At 42.9% G+C, this 20701-nt stretch overlaps 1 protein-coding gene across 2 annotated transcripts in view; it reads right to left on the reverse strand.

Moving 5' to 3' along the window:
• The window catches only part of LOC119026796, a 106287-nt gene that overhangs the window by 58414 nt on the left and 27172 nt on the right, over positions 1 to 20701 (reverse strand). The window contains exon 2 of one of the 2 annotated variants that reach the window (XM_037111333.1): positions 13475 to 13611. In XM_037111333.1, the coding sequence (XP_036967228.1) occupies positions 13475 to 13565 (91 nt within the window). In that variant the 5' untranslated portion in view covers positions 13566 to 13611. Of the gene's footprint in view, positions 1 to 13474; positions 13612 to 20701 lie in introns of those variants that run through there. The other variant, XM_037111335.1, reaches the window with a different exon arrangement.

Genomic DNA, 20701 nt, shown 5'->3' on the forward strand with positions numbered 1-20701 from the left:
TTCACCACATTTAATGACTAAGTCTCAAGGTTTTCAGACACTACAAAGCACAACCTCTTTTGAACTTTTGACAGGCGCACACATTTGTAATTGAGCCTTCTCTTTACAGTACAGCCAAGGCGACATTTGATTTCTGTTTTACCAAATGCCACAGTGAGGAAAGTCGTGTTTCAGGAATTTCAATACAGTTAAGAGTTATGCTGATATTTTTTCATTCTGCAAGCAGGAGTGAAAAAGTTAAGTTGTTGGAGTGTTGAATTAAGTGCATTATTGCCTCATTATGAGCCTACGGGCATTATACTAATATTGATCTGAGACGCTAGACTGGAATTTCAGTGTGTTGGTTACTGAATTTAAAAGCGAGGCTAAGCTACGACATTGTTCAGTCGTTATTTATGTCTTGTTAATTACTAGAGTATTCTTTTTGGCGTGATGTTGTTTTGATGTTATATTCATGAAGTTGCTTCAGTTTGCAAACAGTCTGATTATGCCTCTGATGCTTCTTTAGTCCTCGCTGTATCCCTGCTTTCCCTCTAGCGATCAGATTAGCTCTAGTGATCGGTGAGTTGAAGCCACACAAGTGAGAATGACACATCTACCCTGATAAGATCCCTGATAAAAGCCAACGCTTTGTCAGAGAGCTACCTGATGTTTTGGATCAAAGCGCGAAAGCGTCGCAGTCAACAGGAAAGAGAAAATTCGGTGTTTGGTTAGGAAGATAATTCATTGGCCAAAGTGAGTAGCTCCCCACAGCTGACGCACTCCTCAGGGAAGGCTGTGGGGATCATTCTAAGCTTAACATTAGCTTAACTCACTCCCATGTTTAGCCAATTTGCCTTCTTGACATACGATTAAATGAATCCGTCCTCCCTGTGGTTTTAAATGAATGGACTTTTAAGCAGTTATCTGTCTCAGAGAATTTGATGAGAAGATCAAAACCACTCTCACATGTCCATGAATATGAAGGTTCAGCCAGGCGAGGGTTAGCTTAGCATAAGGCTGGAAACAGCTGGAAACATGTTTGTCTAGTGGATAAAACTGGCAAAAAACTACTTTTTCACTGTAATCATTCTGGATTAATGCTGATTACACAGTGTAATGGCTGCAGAAAAATGGCACCATCCATTTATAGATTGGCTCGATGGTCGGCATGTTGCTAACGCTGGCGTGGTTGCTATCAGAGACACAACAGGTAGATGCCAGGAGGTGTGAAAGTTGAAGGCTGACTCTTTCCACTTTAAATAATCAAGATCTAAGTATGTGGTGAGCTTTATGCATGCTGTTTCTTTTTTCTTTTTTAATACATTCATACAGAGCCAGGCTAGCATTTTCCTGTCTTTTTGCTAAGCTAGGCTAACTATCTCCAGCTATCCTCGTGTCTAAGAGAAACATGTGAGAGCAGTGTCAATCTTCCCAATTAAGGAAATAAACCTGACCTGTTCTGGTCCACTAATTCCTTTTGGCAACCGCAAAACAGCGAAAATGACAAAAACTCAGCGTTGACACCTTGTTACTTACTTCGGTGATTTAACAGAGGTAAGATTCGAGTAACATTCGTAAGTCACGTATGTCAAGTCATCATACCTCAGCAAGTATGACCTGCTCTACATTAGTGTAAATGGTAAGGATTGGCGCATCAAGTGTTAAGCTGTGTAATATGTACACAGGCTGATGAGACTTTTGCAGAACTCAATCTATATGCCCTGCATGACAACTAGCTGGTGGACATAGTGGAGCATTAAGCAGTGTGAGAGTGGGTGGACTTACTAAAACCGAGGGAAAAGCAGAGTCTTCATCGAACTTATATATACATATGTACACTGTATATTTAACAGCGAGTAGGCAGCTATAAGTGTGAACATACAGTCGTACATTGTGGGTGTGGGACAACAATGCCATCAGTATACATTATATACAGAATAAACAGCTGCATATGAATACTGTGTATACACTATTGTTCAGATATGTACAGTAAACTCAGTTGCCTGAATAAACGTTCATAAATGTACATTCATTAACATTTGTTTGTGTTGCAACTTTTAGGTTCAGTTGCCAATTCTATGTTTCGGCAGCGATGCGTTCACAGTCCACTTGGGTTCAGGCACAAAAAACCACGCGGTTGGGTTTAGGCTGAGATCAGGTCTTGGCTTAAAATACCTGCTATGGCCGACGGGAGCAGCAGCGGCAGTGGCCGGTTTGTGTGAAACACCCGGTCGATCGCCACAAACACAGCTCAGAAACATCGCGAAAGCATCTCCGCAAAAAAAAAAAATGACTGAGAATTGTCCTGAGGTCTCCGGAAAAATATCCAGCGGTGCCTACAAAATGTCCGAAGTCCAAGGTCAAAAATATCAAGCGGTGCCTACAAAATGTCCGAAGTCCAAGGTCGAAAATATCAAGCGGTCTCAAGCTTACAACGTCAACAAGATATGACACATATCGCTGAAATGTCAACATGTTATTCAGACAATTTGAACACATCAGTGGTGGTTACCGAGCTGATTCAGTATAGACATATGAATACACTAACGCAGCCTCAAAAAGACCTATAAATACTATACATACACAACATTTTGCGTGTGTGAACGTGTCGCATCATGGGGCTCGCTCCGATTCCACTAGCACTGCAACACCACCACCGCGTAACATTATGGGTCACCACTCGCCTTTCGCTCTCGGTCCCCCTCCAACAAGTCCTGCGCCCTGTCATATGCTATCTCGTTGTGTCATTCTGCTGTGCTAGCCTCTGCCCCCGCTGCTGCCTTCATGTGCTGCTTAGGCAAATATAGAAAGAGACGTCGCTTGTGTGACATGCGAAGCCACGCGTAGAGGAAAAAAAAAAAAAAAAAACCCAGAGAAGGTGCATCCGCGCTTTCCACACATACCGTTGCATAATAGATGGGCTATGGCAAAGGAGCCAGGCGGCACAAAGGGGAAAAAAAAAAAAAAGGGAGACTATTGTAGTGTTTGTGTGTGTGCGAAAGAGAGAGTGTGTGTCGGGATGGAGGCAGAGAGAAAACTAATTAGCACAGCACTTTAAGCATCACGGGCCACAGACTGCTGCAAGTGGGGACTGCCACAGACAATCCCAGTCAATTTTCCCACTCAGCGGAGAGAGCTGAGGCATGCTCTGACATTGTGTTTTATCTCAGCGGGCCTCTTCACTCATGTCAAGAGCCGGAGAAGGGAGGCGGAGGGAAAGAGAGACAGAGAGAGAGGCAAGGTTGTTGGTCAGAAGGGTGGGAAAGGGAAAAAAAAAAAAAAAAAGATGGTGAATTAAGAGGAGAAAGAGCAGTTAGAGCAAAACAGAGTAACCGCAAAAGAGGGAGACAGCTTGGAAGTAAAAAAAAAAAAAAAAAAAAAAAATCCAAGACAAAGCAGGGAGGGAGATGAAGACAATGAGAGCAGGAGGGCTGGGCGGCAGTGCTCCAATAGCCGCTTTTATTTCATAAGATTTTTGAGATGTGAATTTCAAAAGGCACAAGAAAAAAAAAAATATTGGCGGTCCCCCTGACAAAACATCGCATCCCAGCCGGTGACATTTGGAGAAAATGTCACTGGGTTGTAACTCGCTCAAACAAGACAGGGGATGCGCGACCTGGAAGCAACCCGGTTGTTTGCGGACGATTCCGGAGAATTGAAAATAACGACCGCCCCTTTGCGAGACCCGTTTGCTGCAATGCACAGTTTGACTCACAACAGGGCTCCTGTGCGCAGCCGATGAATTCTGTCCTGAAGCTCCTGCAGGGAAACAAAAAAAAAACAAAAAAACACAGCGTTCCTTGTGCCGTTTGCGAAGGCACCGCTCGTCACATGTTGGCCCACATGGCCCCTTGCGTACGTCCCCGTATCAAATATGAATAAATCATCGTATGAGACAGCCTCTGCACTTTAACAGCTCTATTTTTATGGCCTGCTTGCCATTAGCATACACACACGCACACACACAATACCCATCTACCCCTTCACATGCTGCAATATGCATCAGCCCAAAAACATTCAAGCATAATGAATATCTGAGGTGGAATATCATCATGTTGGACCGAATGGGGTCAAAAACCCCCAACACGAGGTTGACGTTTTTTTTTAAAGTCTGAACGTCACCAACCTACCAAAAGTTAATGGGGTCTAATCTGGGTCGAGACCCGCCCTCCATCCAACTGTTGGCTGACAAACCAATCAACCGAAGAGAAGCACACAGGTGACAACATAACCTCCCTGGGGGAGGTAAAAAAAAATAAAAAATAAAAAAAATCATGTTTTGGTTAACTAGAATTCAGGATTATTTCATTAATAACAAAACGCAGACTCCAGGTCACCTCATAGAGGGTCAGCGTGACTACCTACATTCATTGTGTCACGCTCACTATTTCATGCGCCATATCTCCCTGTACTCCTGCTGCTTGTTTAATATTTCTTATCTCCAGACACTAATAGTCGCACAAAGTCTCGCCTCCCCTGCCATTTCCCAGGTGGGGGTTGAGCACAACAAGTGACACAATTCTCCAATTCACACACACACGGATTCAGTTGGAATTCATTAGCCGGTCGCTGATTTATGGCGCGCCGTTGTCAGCGCATAATTAGCAGTTGAGGATTGTTTATGATGGCTTTGCAAGTGGAGTGGAAAGTGTGCGATGGGGATTGCGGTCCAAGGTCAACGCCAACTGAAGGAAGGTGAAAAAAAAAAAGATACGGTCGGCGAACGATGAACGACCGCGGCAAAGTTTTTACTTAATTTGGTTTGTTTTCCTAAAATCACAGTGGGTTCCGCTCGTTTCATGTGGCAGACTTGATAAACAACAGGATCAATGTATCGGCAAATGTTTTTTTCTGGTACTGTATCCTGTGGTCACAGAGATATTGTTGTGTGAGAGCTTGTTATATTGAGAGCCAGAGATAATTATGTAGCGCTCACAGGGAAACAAAACAAGTGGTAATTATCCTCACTGGTCTTCATAAGATCCTGTTATGTGCACCAAGTTGCATAATTACAGCCCAAACCCAGACAGGCTCACAAGGCATTATAGAAGCGGCCGTGAAAATATACACCCATCAAAAGGTTTAGATTTGGACTGATGTTTTTTTATACATCTTTAATTTATGTTCCCTGACGAGAACTAGCTTGAAGTTGGTTAGTTAATTAGTGCACAATATTTCCTGTTAACCACCAAACCTAATCTAGAGGAGGGTGACACAAGATGTGTTCAGTTGGTTGCAGTCTGCAACCTCATTTGCATACATACTGTTCTTTTTAAGTGCCTAAAAATGATACAATTGTAGCTCAGCTCGGCCTTCTGGAGCTTGATTGTGAGTTGAAGCTCTTTTGGCTCACCAGCCTATAACTTGAGTATTTTGCTGAACTCTCACCGCTCTCGTGGCGTCCTGTTCCATTGTAGCAGGCGGTCATTTTCAAAGAAAGAGCTCTAAAAATACATAGTATACTATCTGGTTGGCACAAAGTGGCAAACAAGCAAAGTTTGCGACTATCTTGCGAACAAAGTGGAGCATTTAGCAGCTGAAAGTCCAGATGATTGCCTCAGGGGCTTGGTGGCGACCAAAAATGGAGCAAAAAGAAGCAATATTGGCTTCACGTTCATCAAGTGTCAAGAAAGACGAGTCCAAATGAATGATTATGTTGCTTCATAACTGCTGGATGTGTAAATAAGCTGCGGGGGGGGGTTTTTTCCATCAAATTTTTTATTTAGTTTGACTGACTAGTTGAATTTTTTTGGGCATTCTTTGCATTTGGAAGTGCCCTCAGAGAAATTCTCCCTGCTCTACCACTGCACAATAATTACATAATGTCAATTTGAATGCACCTTTCTGAAAGTATCTTCTTGTCCATGACTTTTTCCACCACGCTGCCAGTGGCCTCCGTGGCTAGTGGTCGTGCCAACATTGCAGCACTGGATTGATATCTATCCACGCTGTGTATTCTGTTTGTATGTGAGCACACACACACACACACAAACATGCACACGCACCTACACGTGCACATCTCCAGAACACAGTGCCAACAGCCATCATTATCCCTCCCGGTCCCTCTAACCCCCCCCGCCCACACACACACGCATTCACATGCAGCAAAGAAAATCAAAGGCGTCTTCATCTCAGAAGGAGGCTGAATCTGTGTCTGATCTGATCTCAGGTCAGCCGGCCTCCCTTCAGCAAAGCATGGATCACAGTGCATTTTATGTGTGTGTGTGTGTGTGTGTGTGTCAGATCAATACCTGGTTACAGACGGCTCAGCCCCACCCTGCTTCAGGGACTGGGCTCCGGGGAGCGCACAGAAAAAAGAAACGAACAGCTTTTAACCACCACATGTAAGTCTATATCTGCTTCTGGCAGGAAGAGGGGAAACAGAGAAAGAAAGCAGGGATGGGGGGAAAGGTGTGGAGGCAGCGAACAGCAGCGCGATGAGAAACTAGTTACATCAAGTGACCGTGTACGCAACTGGGTGGGGGCAGGGAACGTAGCGTGGCATTACAAATGACAGATAAGGAATCAGAGAGACAAGGACAAAGACAGAGAGAGCAGCAAAAAAAAAAAACTAAATGTGCAGACTGCGGAAAAAATAGAGACCCAGCGAAAAATAGGAATTGATGGCCTTTGATTTTTTTTTTTTCTGCTGTCCTTTCTCCTGCCTTAGCATAAATGACAATGTGTCACACAAGCCCAGCTGTGATTTGCCCAAATCCCCCCTTCACGTTGTGAGCCTCCACTACGCTCTACCTGATAGTCGGAGTTCCCCCCTCCTTCATTTGTGCCTTTTCACAAGGCGCTTTTATTAGTAACTGTCTGAAATGTGGAGTAAGTACGAGATCAAGAGGCAGAGAAGGTAGCGTGGGGTGGGGGGGGTGAGAGGAAGATTCCTCCAGGCTGCCGCCGCGCTCCGCACATCTTGGCGAGGTGTGAATTGAAACGAAAATGTGATTTCACTTCGATTAAAAACTTCTGCTTTTCTTCTTCCCCCGCTCAGCCCGACTGTTTTACCTCGGAGAGCTTTTAAAACAGCCCGGCTTTTCTTCAAGGCCTGAGAGGAATAATTTGATGTTTTGGGGAATTAGCAAAGAAAGTTGGATGAGAAGATTAACACAATTGATTTTTGTGTAGTAATAACATAACTGGGCCAGCAGGTAGTTAGTTTAGCTTAGCAGAAACACTGGAAATGGAGGAAACAGCTAGCCAGGCTCTGTTCAAAGGTAGAAAAAGGACATTATATAACATAATACCCATAATAAATATTATGCAAACATAACTTCAAACTAATCAGATTCTGGAAACCAGATTTGAATATCAATTGTACCGAGACAAGTTTATTTCCCAAAATGTCAAAATACTTCAGCTGTAAGTGTTTGGGCTTCTCAGTGATGGTTACTAATATCCGAGCGAGTATTCATGACGCACACAACACGGCTTTCAAAAACTGAGATCTTCCTGTTCAGGTTCCTTTCATTTGTAAAGGAACAAATGGGCTTATTGATCGGATCCCCGCTTTATCCTTCCTTTCATGAAAACCCATCCTAGAAAATTTCATCCATCAACAAATACCTTTGATTCCACCGATGCGCGGCACATCCCTGCCTAATCAAAACACAAACCGCAGACGGATGAAGGGAGATGGATTCAGAAGTCGTTTTTTTTTTTTCTTCGACACTCTGCTCAGGATGTATTGATTGCCTTCCATTTCTGCCCCCCCCCCCCTTTCTTCCCGTCTCGCTCTCCTCCGCTGAATTTTTTTCTGAAACCACTGTAATCACCGGCAATTTGTAGGGCGCCTCACAGCTGGACTCCTGCCCGCTGCTGACTGAGTTCGAGCATGTTGCGGCGCAGGGATCTGTGTGAGTGAGTGTGCACTGGCAACACACATTTGCTTTATGCATGCATTTGAATTTATATGCATTTGTGCGTGCATGCGTCTAAGCAAAGGTCTATTTTGGGAAAATGGGGTCCATCTCAGGATTGGATTTGGTGTATGGGCTGTGGTCCATGGAGGGACCGGGGGAGATATCTTATAGATTGTTGATTACCTAAGGTGGTCCCTCAACTTAAATTGAGTTTGGGGCCAGACACAAACAAACTCACACACACACAGATAGATTCTGAACTCATATACCTTCCGACACAGCCACATACCTAAATAACTGAAAAGGTCGACTGTCAGCATCTGCCAAAAGACACATGTCAACAATCCTGTAACAATATGGCCGACAGCAACACACGTACCAGACATTCATTACATGGTCAAAGTTTTGTTAGAGTTAAACAAGAAAACTACTTGGTAAGGTTTAGGCAAGAAAACAAATTGGTTATGTTAATGCAAGGAAGCTACTCGGTTAGGTTTAGGCCTTAGAACTACTTGGTTAGGTTTAGGCCAGACAAGTAGTTAGTTATGTTTAGGCAAGAAAACTACTTGGTAAGGTAAAGGCACTAGAACTACTTGGTTATGTTTAGGCAGAAAATATACTTGGTTATGTTTAGGCAAAAAAAAACACTAGGTTATGTTTAGGCAACAAATCTTCTTGGTTATGTTGAGGCAAAAAATATCCTTGGTTATGTTTAGGCAAGAAATCTGCTTGGTTATATTTAGGAGAGAAATCTACTGGATTATGTTTAGGCAACAAATCTACTTGATTATATTTAGGCAAAAAATATACTTGGTTATGTTTAGGAGAGAAATCTACTTGGTTGTATTCAGGTGAGAAAACTACTTGGTTATGTTTAGAAAGGGTTAGACATTATGGTTTGGGTACAAATCACTATGTCACTTCTGTACCTTACATTAAAATTGGATTTATTTGGTTGTTGTTTTTTTTCCATCTGGCCAATACAACTTATGTCTTTTCCGTTGATCAATTCCAAATAAACACACAAAATGAAATGAAATGTTGGAGGCATTTTCATATTTAAAGGGCCGGTTTGCTCCATCCTGTGATGGAGAGTTGTAATGGAAGAGGCGAGCTGCTGGTTGATTTTTTTTTTTTTTTTTTTTTTCCTGCCCTGCAAAGAACCGCAGCTGTCAGCGTGGAGACTTTCAAAACGATTCTGTCCTACAGCAGCTGGAAAATCCGCTGACATTGGATGTGAGGGCAAAACTCCTAACGCAGCTGTGGTTAAATTTTATATGAGACTGAGAATATCACTGGCTGGAGTGAAACGTGCGTCCGTGTCTTGCAATTTCCTGCCGTGCCGTTTCCATTTGGCAGGACGAATTGAGAAATGAAATCGACAAGGAATTCCGTATCGCGAGCATGTAACATCAGGCAATTATGTAGTGATCATTGAGAGGCCGCGGATTATTAGGCTTTTTATTGTCACGGATGTTGTTAGGCCAGGTGCCAAACATGATTGCCTCCCATCAATTTTCAGCTTGGTTTGTGTCAAGTAATGGCCATAATAAGCAATCCTGTCCCTCTATTATCATTTTCTGTTCAATATATAGGAGCTGTGCAGAATCATATTTTCACTGTCAGTCAATTGATAATTTACTGATAGTTTGATCTTCATTCTCATTTAAAATATCGGGTTGTTTGACGACTTATGTCAGACTTCATTCAGTCACACACACAGCCACCATGACAGTACACCCACCAGATTTGTACTCACATAGTGAACCCTCTAGTACTCACAAATAAAAGCACACGTGCACAATGGATGTAATCAATTCCACGGAAACATCAATAGCTCCGACAGATGATAGGTGCGATGATAATATCAAGACGGCTCTGCGCTGTTTGTGATGGACTCGGCCATCATTAGGAAACAAGGAGTTGCAGCACAACAGGACCGCAAAGCCCTCTGGCAAACCAGCAGTGGAGGAGGAAGGAGAGGAAATGTGTCTTCAATAACCCCCAAGGTCTATGTCTATATATATATATATATATATATATATATATATATATATATATATATATATATATATATATATATATATATATATATATATATATATATATATATATATATATATATATGCATTTTCTAATGATACCTCATTTGTTTGTATTTTACTCCACTGGCTTCCTCTCTGTTGGAGAGCATAGGAAGGTTAGAAACAAAGCAGATATGAGAAAGACCATCACTAATCTTCAACAATATTACAACACACACACACACACACACACACACACACACACACACACACACACACAGTTGTGGTGTTTATGTTCACGCCTTCTTTTCATCTTTCACACACATTCCCACAGTCCTGTGACACCCTGAACCCAGCATTTTCACACCCTCAGATGGTTTTCCCCCCAGAGATGACAAAGGCACACTGTTTGGGGGGTTATTCTGAAGTGTCTCTGTCATTCAGACAGAGGTCATTTTCTGCACTCGGACATAGAGAAAATCACACATTTGGGCACCTTTTCATGCAAAAAACAAAAAACATAGTCACTTATCATCCTCTAAATCCTGGAGCCTTTAAGTCTGCACTCAGAGCACTCTACTCGGGTCCCAGCAGGACCAGATGCTTTTTTGGACAGATGATAGCAGGGTTGGCCAAAATATTTCATTTCCCTTTACTAAAACTTTTTATTTATTTGATTTTGCTCTTTTTTACAAATCCTGATAGTCTGACATTGGTCTTATTTAGGCTATGCAAGAGGAGTACCAATTACATCATAAGCTTCTTTTGTTGTGTCAACTCGCATTAAAGTTCTTGCTGATTCATTTGTTTGGATGCAGCTATGAAAGGCCATGATTTGCGAACTTGAAAGGTAGTAATTGCAACACTCCTGCTCCCAGATTTCTGCTTTGACAGGATTTGTACACAATGATGATTATGGCGTGCTGTGTTTGTTTTTGTTTTTTTGTGTAGAGATGTTAACTGTCATGTGGTTGATCAGTTTAGTCCAGCTGGGAATATTTCAACAACTGGATGGAAGAACGTGACATTTTCATGGTCCTCAGAGGAAAAAGTCTAGCGATCCTGGAGATCCTCTGACTTTTCCTCGAGTGCCACCGTGAGCTTGACATTTTTGGATTTCATTTGAAATACTAGAACAACTTTTGGATGGATTCCCACCAAACAGATATTCATGGTTCCCCGAGGATGAACCCTGACTTGAGTTATGACCTTTGGCTTTTCATATAGTTCCATCAACATTTCAGAGACTCAGTTACACTTGTGTTTGGTGCTTATTACTAAATATTTGCACACTAACATGCTAAACTAAGATGGTGAACATGGTTGACGTCAGACCTACTAAACCCCAGCATGTTTACTTTGTAATGATGATATTGCTATCATTAGTATGTTTAAGTTTGCACTTAATTTCCAATTTTAAGAACTCAGTTCACAGATTTATGTCCAATGGCAGTTATAATGATATTGACTAAATCTCATTCCTTTAAGTGTATAAGCACTATCTATAAACAGTGTTGGGGGTAAAAGTTACAGTAATATATTTCTTTAAGCAGTAACAGAGTAATACAAACTATTACTAATAATATTTCAGTGATATATTACAACAGTTACATCACATAAAGTTACAATCTGTGTTACCGCCCGAAGTGAACCCATCCACACCGACGAGACCATATTAATATAGGCGTGTGTGTTTTAATATAGCCGAGCCTACAAGAGCTTTGTTCGGTCTCTGTGTGACTGAAACGAGGCCTAATGATGAAGCTAATCCTCCGAGAGGACTTTAATGAACATCCTTGAATCACGTATGCGTCCCTTGTTCCTCGGAGTGTAAACAAAAGGCATGGAAAATTAGATTTGCGTCTTGTCATGTCATTATAGGCTACATTATATAAGGTATAGGTCTGCTGTGTTTCATCTGACTGAGCCTACAGTTTAAGAAAATGCATTCCCATCTCATAATATATCCAATTTTGATCCACTGTCTGCCTGCTCACCCCTTATTTAAAACGATCTAGGCTATTGAAGTGTTCTGTAGAGGTTATTGGGGCATTTTGTTGAAAGTAACTAAAAAGTTGTGGCAGAAGTATTACTACGCAGACAGTAAAAGTGTAACATAATATTTTACTTTAAAATGAGGGTATCTAGTAATATGTGATGTACTGCACTTTGACAGTAACTCGCCCACTGTCCATAAAATAAAAATACACTACACGGCCCCGACGAGTTTAAACAAGTGCAAACAATGCCGCACATTGTCTGCCCACAGATCTATTTCACAGGTCCTGAGCTTTAGATAATGGCTTTTTATCAGACACCAGAAACCTCACTGCACACACACACACACACACACACACACACACACACACTTACACACACCACACATTTCTGATTTATCGCAAAGCTATTTTTAGATGCCCACAGATCTTCATTTAGCATCAGCCGTGAGCTCGGATGAGTCCCGAGGAGGAGCCTTTTCTTTTTTTTTTTTTTTTTTGCAGCGATGGTTTTCTAGAGCCACATGAATAATTAGGAAGCGTCCGTCTAGTAACGGGAGAGCGATCTGTTTCTAATTTCAGTGTATTTACTACGCTGCGTTTCGAGTAAGAGCAATCACAAAAAAAAAAAATAGCTCAGTTTCAAAATAGATATTGCTCGTGCATCATGATGCTAACAGCCTGAGTCCATGCATGCAGCCACACTCTGTAACCACCACTATTTGCTTGATAGTCCCATCAATCAGAAGAGACAGACCGCTGTTAGCTGAGGTTGTACTTTCACTCCACTGTGTGCGTGTGTGTGTCTTTTTCTGCGTGTGCATCTCTGAAGAGTGACGGGGTCCTCAACACAGCGCAGCATTTAACGGGAAAACGAGGGAGGTATCGTGACAGGTTGCAGCGGTCATGCTTTATTTGACAGCGCCCTCGCCCCCCCGCCACCACAACTCCATCGGACGGCTGAGTGCTGGGAATGACGGCTGGCATCACCACAGAGACGAAGCAACGGCGCGACACCAACCCCTGCCATTTCAGGAGACTTCAACAGGGTCAGCCGGACCACTGATTGGTAGGTGACATGCTCCTCGGAGGGTAGGAAACCAGGAAATCTTTCCATAGCAGATAGTATAGTAAAAAAAATAAAAAAATCTTGACTGAGTTAATCGTACTCGCCGCCCGCTGGAAGAAAACATGCACGGGATTCGACGGTGAAGCTTTTCAGAAGTCAGAAAATCCAGTTGAGCGTTTTGAAAGCCCCTCAAACGTAAAGGTACCCTCCGGAGTAAACAGAATAACACAGTCATGTTTGACTTCAGTCTTTCCCACCATGTTGTGTAACCTGTGAGGAGTGCATTGAATGACTGTTTTCCTCTTAAAATATTTGCCTTGTATCATTCATGCTAGATGTGCGAAGAAGTCATTTTTTTGGATCAAATCTAGGTAACCCAGCAGCTCAAAACACACGCCTATTGAACTGACTGCCGACCCAATCCCCATATGTTGGCAAAAACATTTCTTTACGCAGCATTTTTTTCATTTCGTTCAGGGTGGGAAAAGATCACTTTTTAGCTTAAAAGATCTGTTACTGTCCCCAAAAACACACCTGGAAATTGTCCTGAGGTCTGCTTGAAGATATCCAGTGGCTCCACAGGTGCAAACGTTGAAACACAGTCTTGAACACTGGTCACTGGCATTGTAACTCCACCAGCTTGCCCTGCAGCCCCTGATGTGAATGTCCAGCTGTGAACCAAGAGGAAGAGGAGCTTGACGTTATACGTTTTGCAGAAATGACAAAACAGTTAGTAGCCCACATCAGTGGTTTGCCGAAATGAGTAACTGCTGGGCCTTCAGGTATCTATTTCTTACGGAAAGACTGAAAGGTACGTTCATGAAACATAGCAAACTCGCCACACGCATTTCAGTCGTGGTGTGTAAACGCAAAAAAATGAACCAGTTCACACATCACTGCTTTCCAGGCAACAATATTGGTATCTGCCCATCAAAATGTTGCTCCATAGCACCACCGCTGATTAAAAAACCCCCATCTCAACTTTAAAATAGAATTAAAATAGAAAACACCAAACACTTCTCGTGGGTCATACGTGACGATTAAGAGGGATTTTTCTTCATGCGTCTTTGTTTTTATTACAGTTTTTAGACTTCACCTCTAAACCATCATGCGGAATTTAAAGTGGAAAATCTGTTCTCACAGAAACGTCGCCACACCTGTTGAGCTTCCATGAGCTTGAATTCTGTCCTGTGGAGTTAAGGGTTTCTCATCAGAACAAACTGTTTCCACCCCTGAGGGCTCAAGCGCTTCCTTCCTCGAGGAATCGTTTGCAAAGTCAATTTCTTAGTATCATTTTCATTTTGTTCTCCCGACTGTCCACCGGCGGTTTAGACAATCGCGCGCGGCAATGCCTGTGTTCGCACATGTGCGTCCTCGCCGGTCTGCCAGCCGAGCGGAAGACACAAACAAAAGCCTCCACCGAGTGATCAACAACGCACCGGGGTGCCTTTAATTTGGCGACACATTTCAGATGCAGTAGGAGGTAACCTAATTACTCTCATGTAGCTTTGACTTCAAACATACAAACTAGTGTTTTTTTTTTAACTCACAATGGGCGACCTCCCCCCTGAAAAAAGAAGAACCAGGGCAGAGCAGAATAAACAACGGCGGAATTGACTCATTTTTCTCATGTTTCTGTAATTTTAGGCATACCGCAGCTGTTATCTGAGCCGGTCATGTCCATTTAAGTTCCTTCGGGGAAGCTTAATGCCTTCCCGAAGCAACAGGAGGAAGTCGCAGTGATGGTGAAGGCCGTTTATGCACACAAATCCAGTTTCACTTAATGAAGGAGCATATAAAAGCACAAGCAATCGCGTACCAGAGCTGAATAAAATAAGGCTGGTGTCATTGTGACACTGGATATAGCATTTCGAGAATAACTATCAGAGGTGATAAATTAGAGGTTAAAAGACCATAACATAGCATGTCCTGTTTATTGAGCAAAAAAATAATTGATGAAGTAATACATTTTAATATGAGACATTTATGCTGAGATCTAAAATCCTGAGTTAAAAATGTTTTCAGGAACACTGCAAATATAACGAGGCGCTCAAATATGCTGCGCTGTACAATACAGTCATTACGCGCCCCATACAGCGCGGCGAGATAAAGCCTCGTATGGCTGCCCATATACAGAAGCGTGCTGCACGCTAGCTAATTAGATGATTTAAACCGAAAGACAATGTATTCCTCTGTTGAATGGATCCTTTCTGCGCCACCGTACACGCTCCTAATGCGACGTGATGTTTCAGTGCCTTTCAGCCCCGGGAGCAGAGAGTCAAGTCAAAGATGTGTTCAGCTACCCACTACCGAATTTGAATATTTAACCAGCTTCCATTAAGGCGCTGATTAATCTGACGGCACTCCAGAAGTTGCCGGAGCGTGAAAGAGAGAATGATGAGAGGAAGTGTGCATGTGTGTGTGTGTGTGTGTGTGTGTGTGTGTGTGTGTGTGTGTGTGTGTTTGTGTTATAACAATTGATTACAAAATCTGGGAGGAAAATAATTTTTTTCCTGAACTGACTCTTAATGGGGCGACAGGTGAGTTTGACACCTGTGGTCCGGTTCATTCGGTCCGGACCAAAGGGGCAAAAAAAACACTAATGTTGATTAATTAAATCAATAGGAGTAAACAGGAAGCGACGCAGACTGGCAGGTAACTCGTTGATTCAACAGTTTCGGACGATCCATCATCCTGGGTCATTCGAGCATCTTCATGACCCACGAGGATAAAGCAAACTCCAGTTACTGCAGCTTGTTAAGGCTTCTGTTAAGTAAGAAGAAACATTCTAAGAATGATGGGTATTATTAGAGTATCAGCCTCAGTCTTGTACAGTAATTATTCAGGTTTTATCAGTGTGGTGCTGCTGTGAAAAGCAGTTTTTTAACCTGTAAATCGAGGGAAATAAAGATGAGAGGACCGGCAAGCCACTGAATACTGTTCAAGAGTGAGTTTGGACATTTGTCGTTGTTGGAGGATCTTTAAGGAGACCTTGGAAAAATTTCAAGCTGTGTGTGTGCCGACCAAATCAGGTATTTTCAGCCAAAACAAGATCTTTTCCTCACCCTAAAAAATATATTTTTAATTTTCAGATTTGTCACAAGATAAAATTAATCATGAAGAAACTGTACTGTACTGTACTGTGTTTCAATATAATCTGGTTTGTCATACAATTTAGTTGCCTTGAACAGCTCTCAATCAGCGGATTCATTTATTGGTTAATTAAGCTTTTTAAATCAGGCTGAAACTGCATATATCTATTACTAAAAATCCTGTGATTCATCTGCTTCCTTTTGCACCATAAACAAACCACACTGGAGTTGTTATCTAAAGAAAAAAAAAAAAAAGCAATAGTGGTGTCAAAAATCAGCACAACTGACCCACAGCAATCAGTTTAGGGGGAAAAAAAACAAAATAAAAAAAAACAACACCCAAGGAATCTATCACACAGCTTCCTAAAATAACACGATGTTCCTACAATCATGTTCTTAGCTATCAGGACTGCATCCTCCTCTGGGTGCAGCAGGAATCCCGCTGATCGGTGTGATGGCCGGGCAGTCAGACATCTCCGGCATCGCGGGGAGCCTCGGGATCGGCGCCGTGGTCAGTAATCATTACGCACGTTGTGCACAGCGTTATAAAAGCTCCGAGTGTAACGCAGGAGGCCGCTGGGATAAACTGTGGGCTGATGCACCCTACATACAGCTGTGCTGAACTTTGTTTCACATCGGTGAAGTATTCTGTCCGTCGTAACTCTGTGACCCAGAAGCCTCCGGGCAAGTAGCCGTCTCCAGCTACTTTCTCTTGTTCGATTTTTCCATTTAGTCTGTTAAATTTCTGTGTTGCGCTTTAGAAAAGGTGGAAAAGGCTCGAGATGTGTGCTGCCTGAACGATAACCAGGCCAATAGGCTATTTGACTGAACTATGAAAGTTATAGTCAACTTTGCTCAATGTGAGGGTTGTTGTTCATGAGGATGTATGATAGAGCAGAGACATTTCTTCACTGCAGAGTTTCATATTGTATTAGTATTAGATTGTATTGGAGGGACCCAGCCTGGACCTTTTAGGGGCTTCCGAACTATTATATATTAGTCCCAGAAAACGTTTGCCTTCCGGTCTGCCAAGCCAGTAACAACAGTTCAAGACTGTGTTTCAGCATTTGTAAGTGTGACACCACTGGATATCTTTAAGGAAAATGTTTAGAAGACATTTTCCAGCCTTGTTTGTGGAGAGCATAGTGGGTATGTTAAGCCAAAACTGGGTGTTTCTCCTAAGCCTAACCAAGTGGTTTCTGTGCAAGAACCTAACCAGTCCATAAACACAGCATGCTGAAAACTGAACCTCAAGAAATGTTGAATGGTTGAACATGTCAATAATTTGCAAAAACCTGAACTGGTGACATTTATTTTGGCGAATGGGTTGCTCATCCCCTGATTCCAAATAGCAAAGCATCTGAGATGAGGTGTCTTGACTGTCAGGCTGGTATCCCTTCTTCTCTCCTGACAACAGTTGCAGGTAAAAGGATGTATTTGAAAGCCTACTAACCCAGAGGAAAAGCTTGATCGGTCATGGTCAGGCACCTTTTCATCTGAATTCATATATCCAAGGATTGCAAAGAAAAATTCAGAGTATTTATTGCTCTCAAAACAAAAACTGCTTTGTTTATGACCATTTTTTTCCCCCCAAGGACAGGCTTGAATACAATTCATCTTAATTTCCATACAGTTACCAAGACTCCACTGTAAAAGCAGCAGCCTTTGCATTGCTCAAGGGCACATTTGCGAAATGGTTGTTCGCCTCTCTCCCACGCAGGTTTCATACATATTCTCCATATTCTTGCAGGATGAGCAGCGTGTTTTGGTCACAAGCTACCCTGACCTTTAAGCTTCCACTGCAGCCATTTAAAAGCAATTCGAGCCGCAAAATGCAAGCGCTGTCCACCCCAACACCTCTCCCCCCCACCCCCCCCCAAATCCACCCACCTTCGCGCCGCCTGCCAATAATAGGGCGTATTAGTGCGGACAGATGTTCCTCCAGCCAATCACATGGCTAGTGGCATGTACAGATGTTCCCTCTGCCCAGGAGATGCTGTGAGTGACAGGCCCAGATGTTGGAAAACACTTGAAAAGCTAATCAGTCGGCGATGCACACACACACACACCCACACACACACTGTTGCAGATAAGCGAAGTGTGAATGCACACACTTGGTTGGGGAGTTCTGTAATTACATGTGCTGGAATTGACATGATTTGATGACAGCTCTGTTTTGTAATTAGAGGAAAACACACACACACACAATAAAAAACCCCCGATCCTACACACTCACACACACCAACTATGGTTCCTCTTTGTAGAGATACCTGAGGCAGCGTGCCTTCCTCTACAGAAGACACGTCGTCATGGCAACGGGCTGAAGCGGCAGCTAATGGCCTTCTTATCAATTTAAACCAAATGACTTTCAGGCAAAAAAACAATGGCCGACTCCTTTCTTCCTGTCCATACTACAATGGCGAATCCAAGCCTGGTTCGAGCACTAAATCATTCAGCATCGGTCCTTGAAATTCAGACAAATGTGGCCTGAAGAGGGGTGGAGAAAAAAAAAATGGATGTAGAAAAATCCACGATCTCGCAACACGGTGAGCTTAACTTGCACATATATCTGCTCCGCATGTTTATACACACATGCAAACACACTCCATCACGTTGGCAGGTTCATAAGGAGATTTCAGTTTCATCTCCACCGCTACTGGACACACACACACACACACACAGCCACGTCCCAGTGGGATCCATCTTCATTTGCTGTGTTTGAGAGCAGCCCTGAGATTCAACTCTGTTTTCCTCCATAAGTCATCCTTACGTCTCTAGACGCTCCTCACTGGTGTGCTTCCTGTATGGGAGCGACAACATAACCACAACCGCTGGCAAGGACATGAGCTCTCAATTATTTCCCTACAGATCAAGGGAGGAAATCATTCTTTTTTATGACTCTTGAAAACCGCCTGATCTATGGTTTACACAGGTTACCCAGCAACATGACTTGTATGAGGTCAATGGGTAAGTATAAGCCAGGTGAAAAAAAATTAGGCCAACACCGAAGTGCGGACAAAAAGCAAGCAAAGTTCGAGGAAGAAAACCAAAGAGAACAAGTGAATCACAAGAGCACACCAAAGAAGGGCTGGAAAAGAAACAAAGACAGGAAGTGGACAGGAACTTTCAACATAAAACAGGAGATCAATTGAACTAAAAACCCAGGGCTGCGACTAGCCAGCTAAACAATGACCTTAAACTTAAATTACCATAAAAGGTAAAGGCAGATTCAGGTTCAGGTGATAATTTTCTGTTAGATCATCATTACAAGGAATGGAGGAATGTAAATTGCCACACCGTGTTCACATTGTACTTTTATACATTGTTATCATATAAAAAACATCGATTAAATCTCTTTTCACTTGTTCTACCAAAAAGCTCACAAAACCAACTTCTGTCTTTTTTTTTTTTTTTTGCGGCCTCTTTAACCTGCTAATGTGAGGCTCTCTGATTAATAGCCTCCCATCTGCGCTGCCGCAAGTTTTTGGAAGCAAAGTGCAGTTAATTATAAATGGGTTGTCTCCGAAAAAGTACAGCTCGCGCGCGTTTGTGTGTGTGTTTGAAGGGTGTTTGCTCGCCTGTCTGAGCGCACACAGGCAGGTGTGCTGAGAGTGATTAATATTTTGGCAGACAACAGAGCGGGGAGGCAAAATTAGATTAGATCGACGATATTTCTCAAGCTGTGTACCTGCGCCCCCCCTTTTTTTTCCCTCTCCCCCTGCAAATGGTGTCAGAGGTAAAAAATAAACTTACGATACAAAGGCATTAATTTTAGCACGTTATGTTGAATGAGGTGGAGAAATTATGCAATATTTAACACGCTGAGCTGATAAAAAAAAAAAAAAAAGGGAATGGGAGCAGAGATGTGTTTATGTATAATTCAGAAACACCCAGGGTGGGCTCGCAGTTCTGACGGGCCTCTGATCTGCTGGGGGGGGATTTGGCAAGCTAAGCTAAGCTAAGCTAAGCTAAGGCTAGACCGGCCAGCGCTAAGCCGGGTGGTAGTAAGAGAGTTGGTCGAGAGCAATCTGTCAGCGTGCCTAAGTGGCGCTATCCTCCGGGAGCTCATTAGCTTAGCATTCCGCCGCGGTGGTCCTGCCTCGAATGAATGGTAGCGCAAAGACAGAAACAAGCGCTCATCACGCGGCCTCCAGCTGATTATCCCACTGCCTTTCTAATTCTGGTCTTTTTTTTCTTTTTTTACCCATCGCCTCACTTCCCTGTCTACAAATTCACAAATAAAGCTTCCACATCCTCCCGATGCCGGTCGGTTCCCAAAGCGAGGCATGTTTTTTTTTTTTAAATCGGCCCGCAAGAGCCCTTCAGCGAGCCAAACAGCCCCGTTCAAAAAAAAAAAAAAAAAAAAAGCTCCAAACCTGGCCCTCCATCAAAGAGAGCCTCCTCCGACTGAAGCTACCTCACTCAACTTTTTTTCATTACACGAAAGAGGCAAAAGAAGAAGTTTCCCCGCGGTAAAAACCAGCTTTTTTCATTTTTTGCCAAAGCTTTTGTGCGCCATCTGCTTCTCCCTCACAATTAGCCCTCTCTCCGCCTGACAGACATTTACATCTCCATTGTGGAGCAGCGGAGCTACGTTGTGCCTCCTTGGCTACAAAAGGCAGGTGAGGATCCCATTAATAGACGTGTTGTGGGGTGGGTGTGGGGGTGT

This window comes from Acanthopagrus latus, chromosome 10 (assembly GCF_904848185.1).
Source record: "Acanthopagrus latus isolate v.2019 chromosome 10, fAcaLat1.1, whole genome shotgun sequence".
NCBI lineage: Eukaryota > Metazoa > Chordata > Actinopteri > Spariformes > Sparidae > Acanthopagrus > Acanthopagrus latus.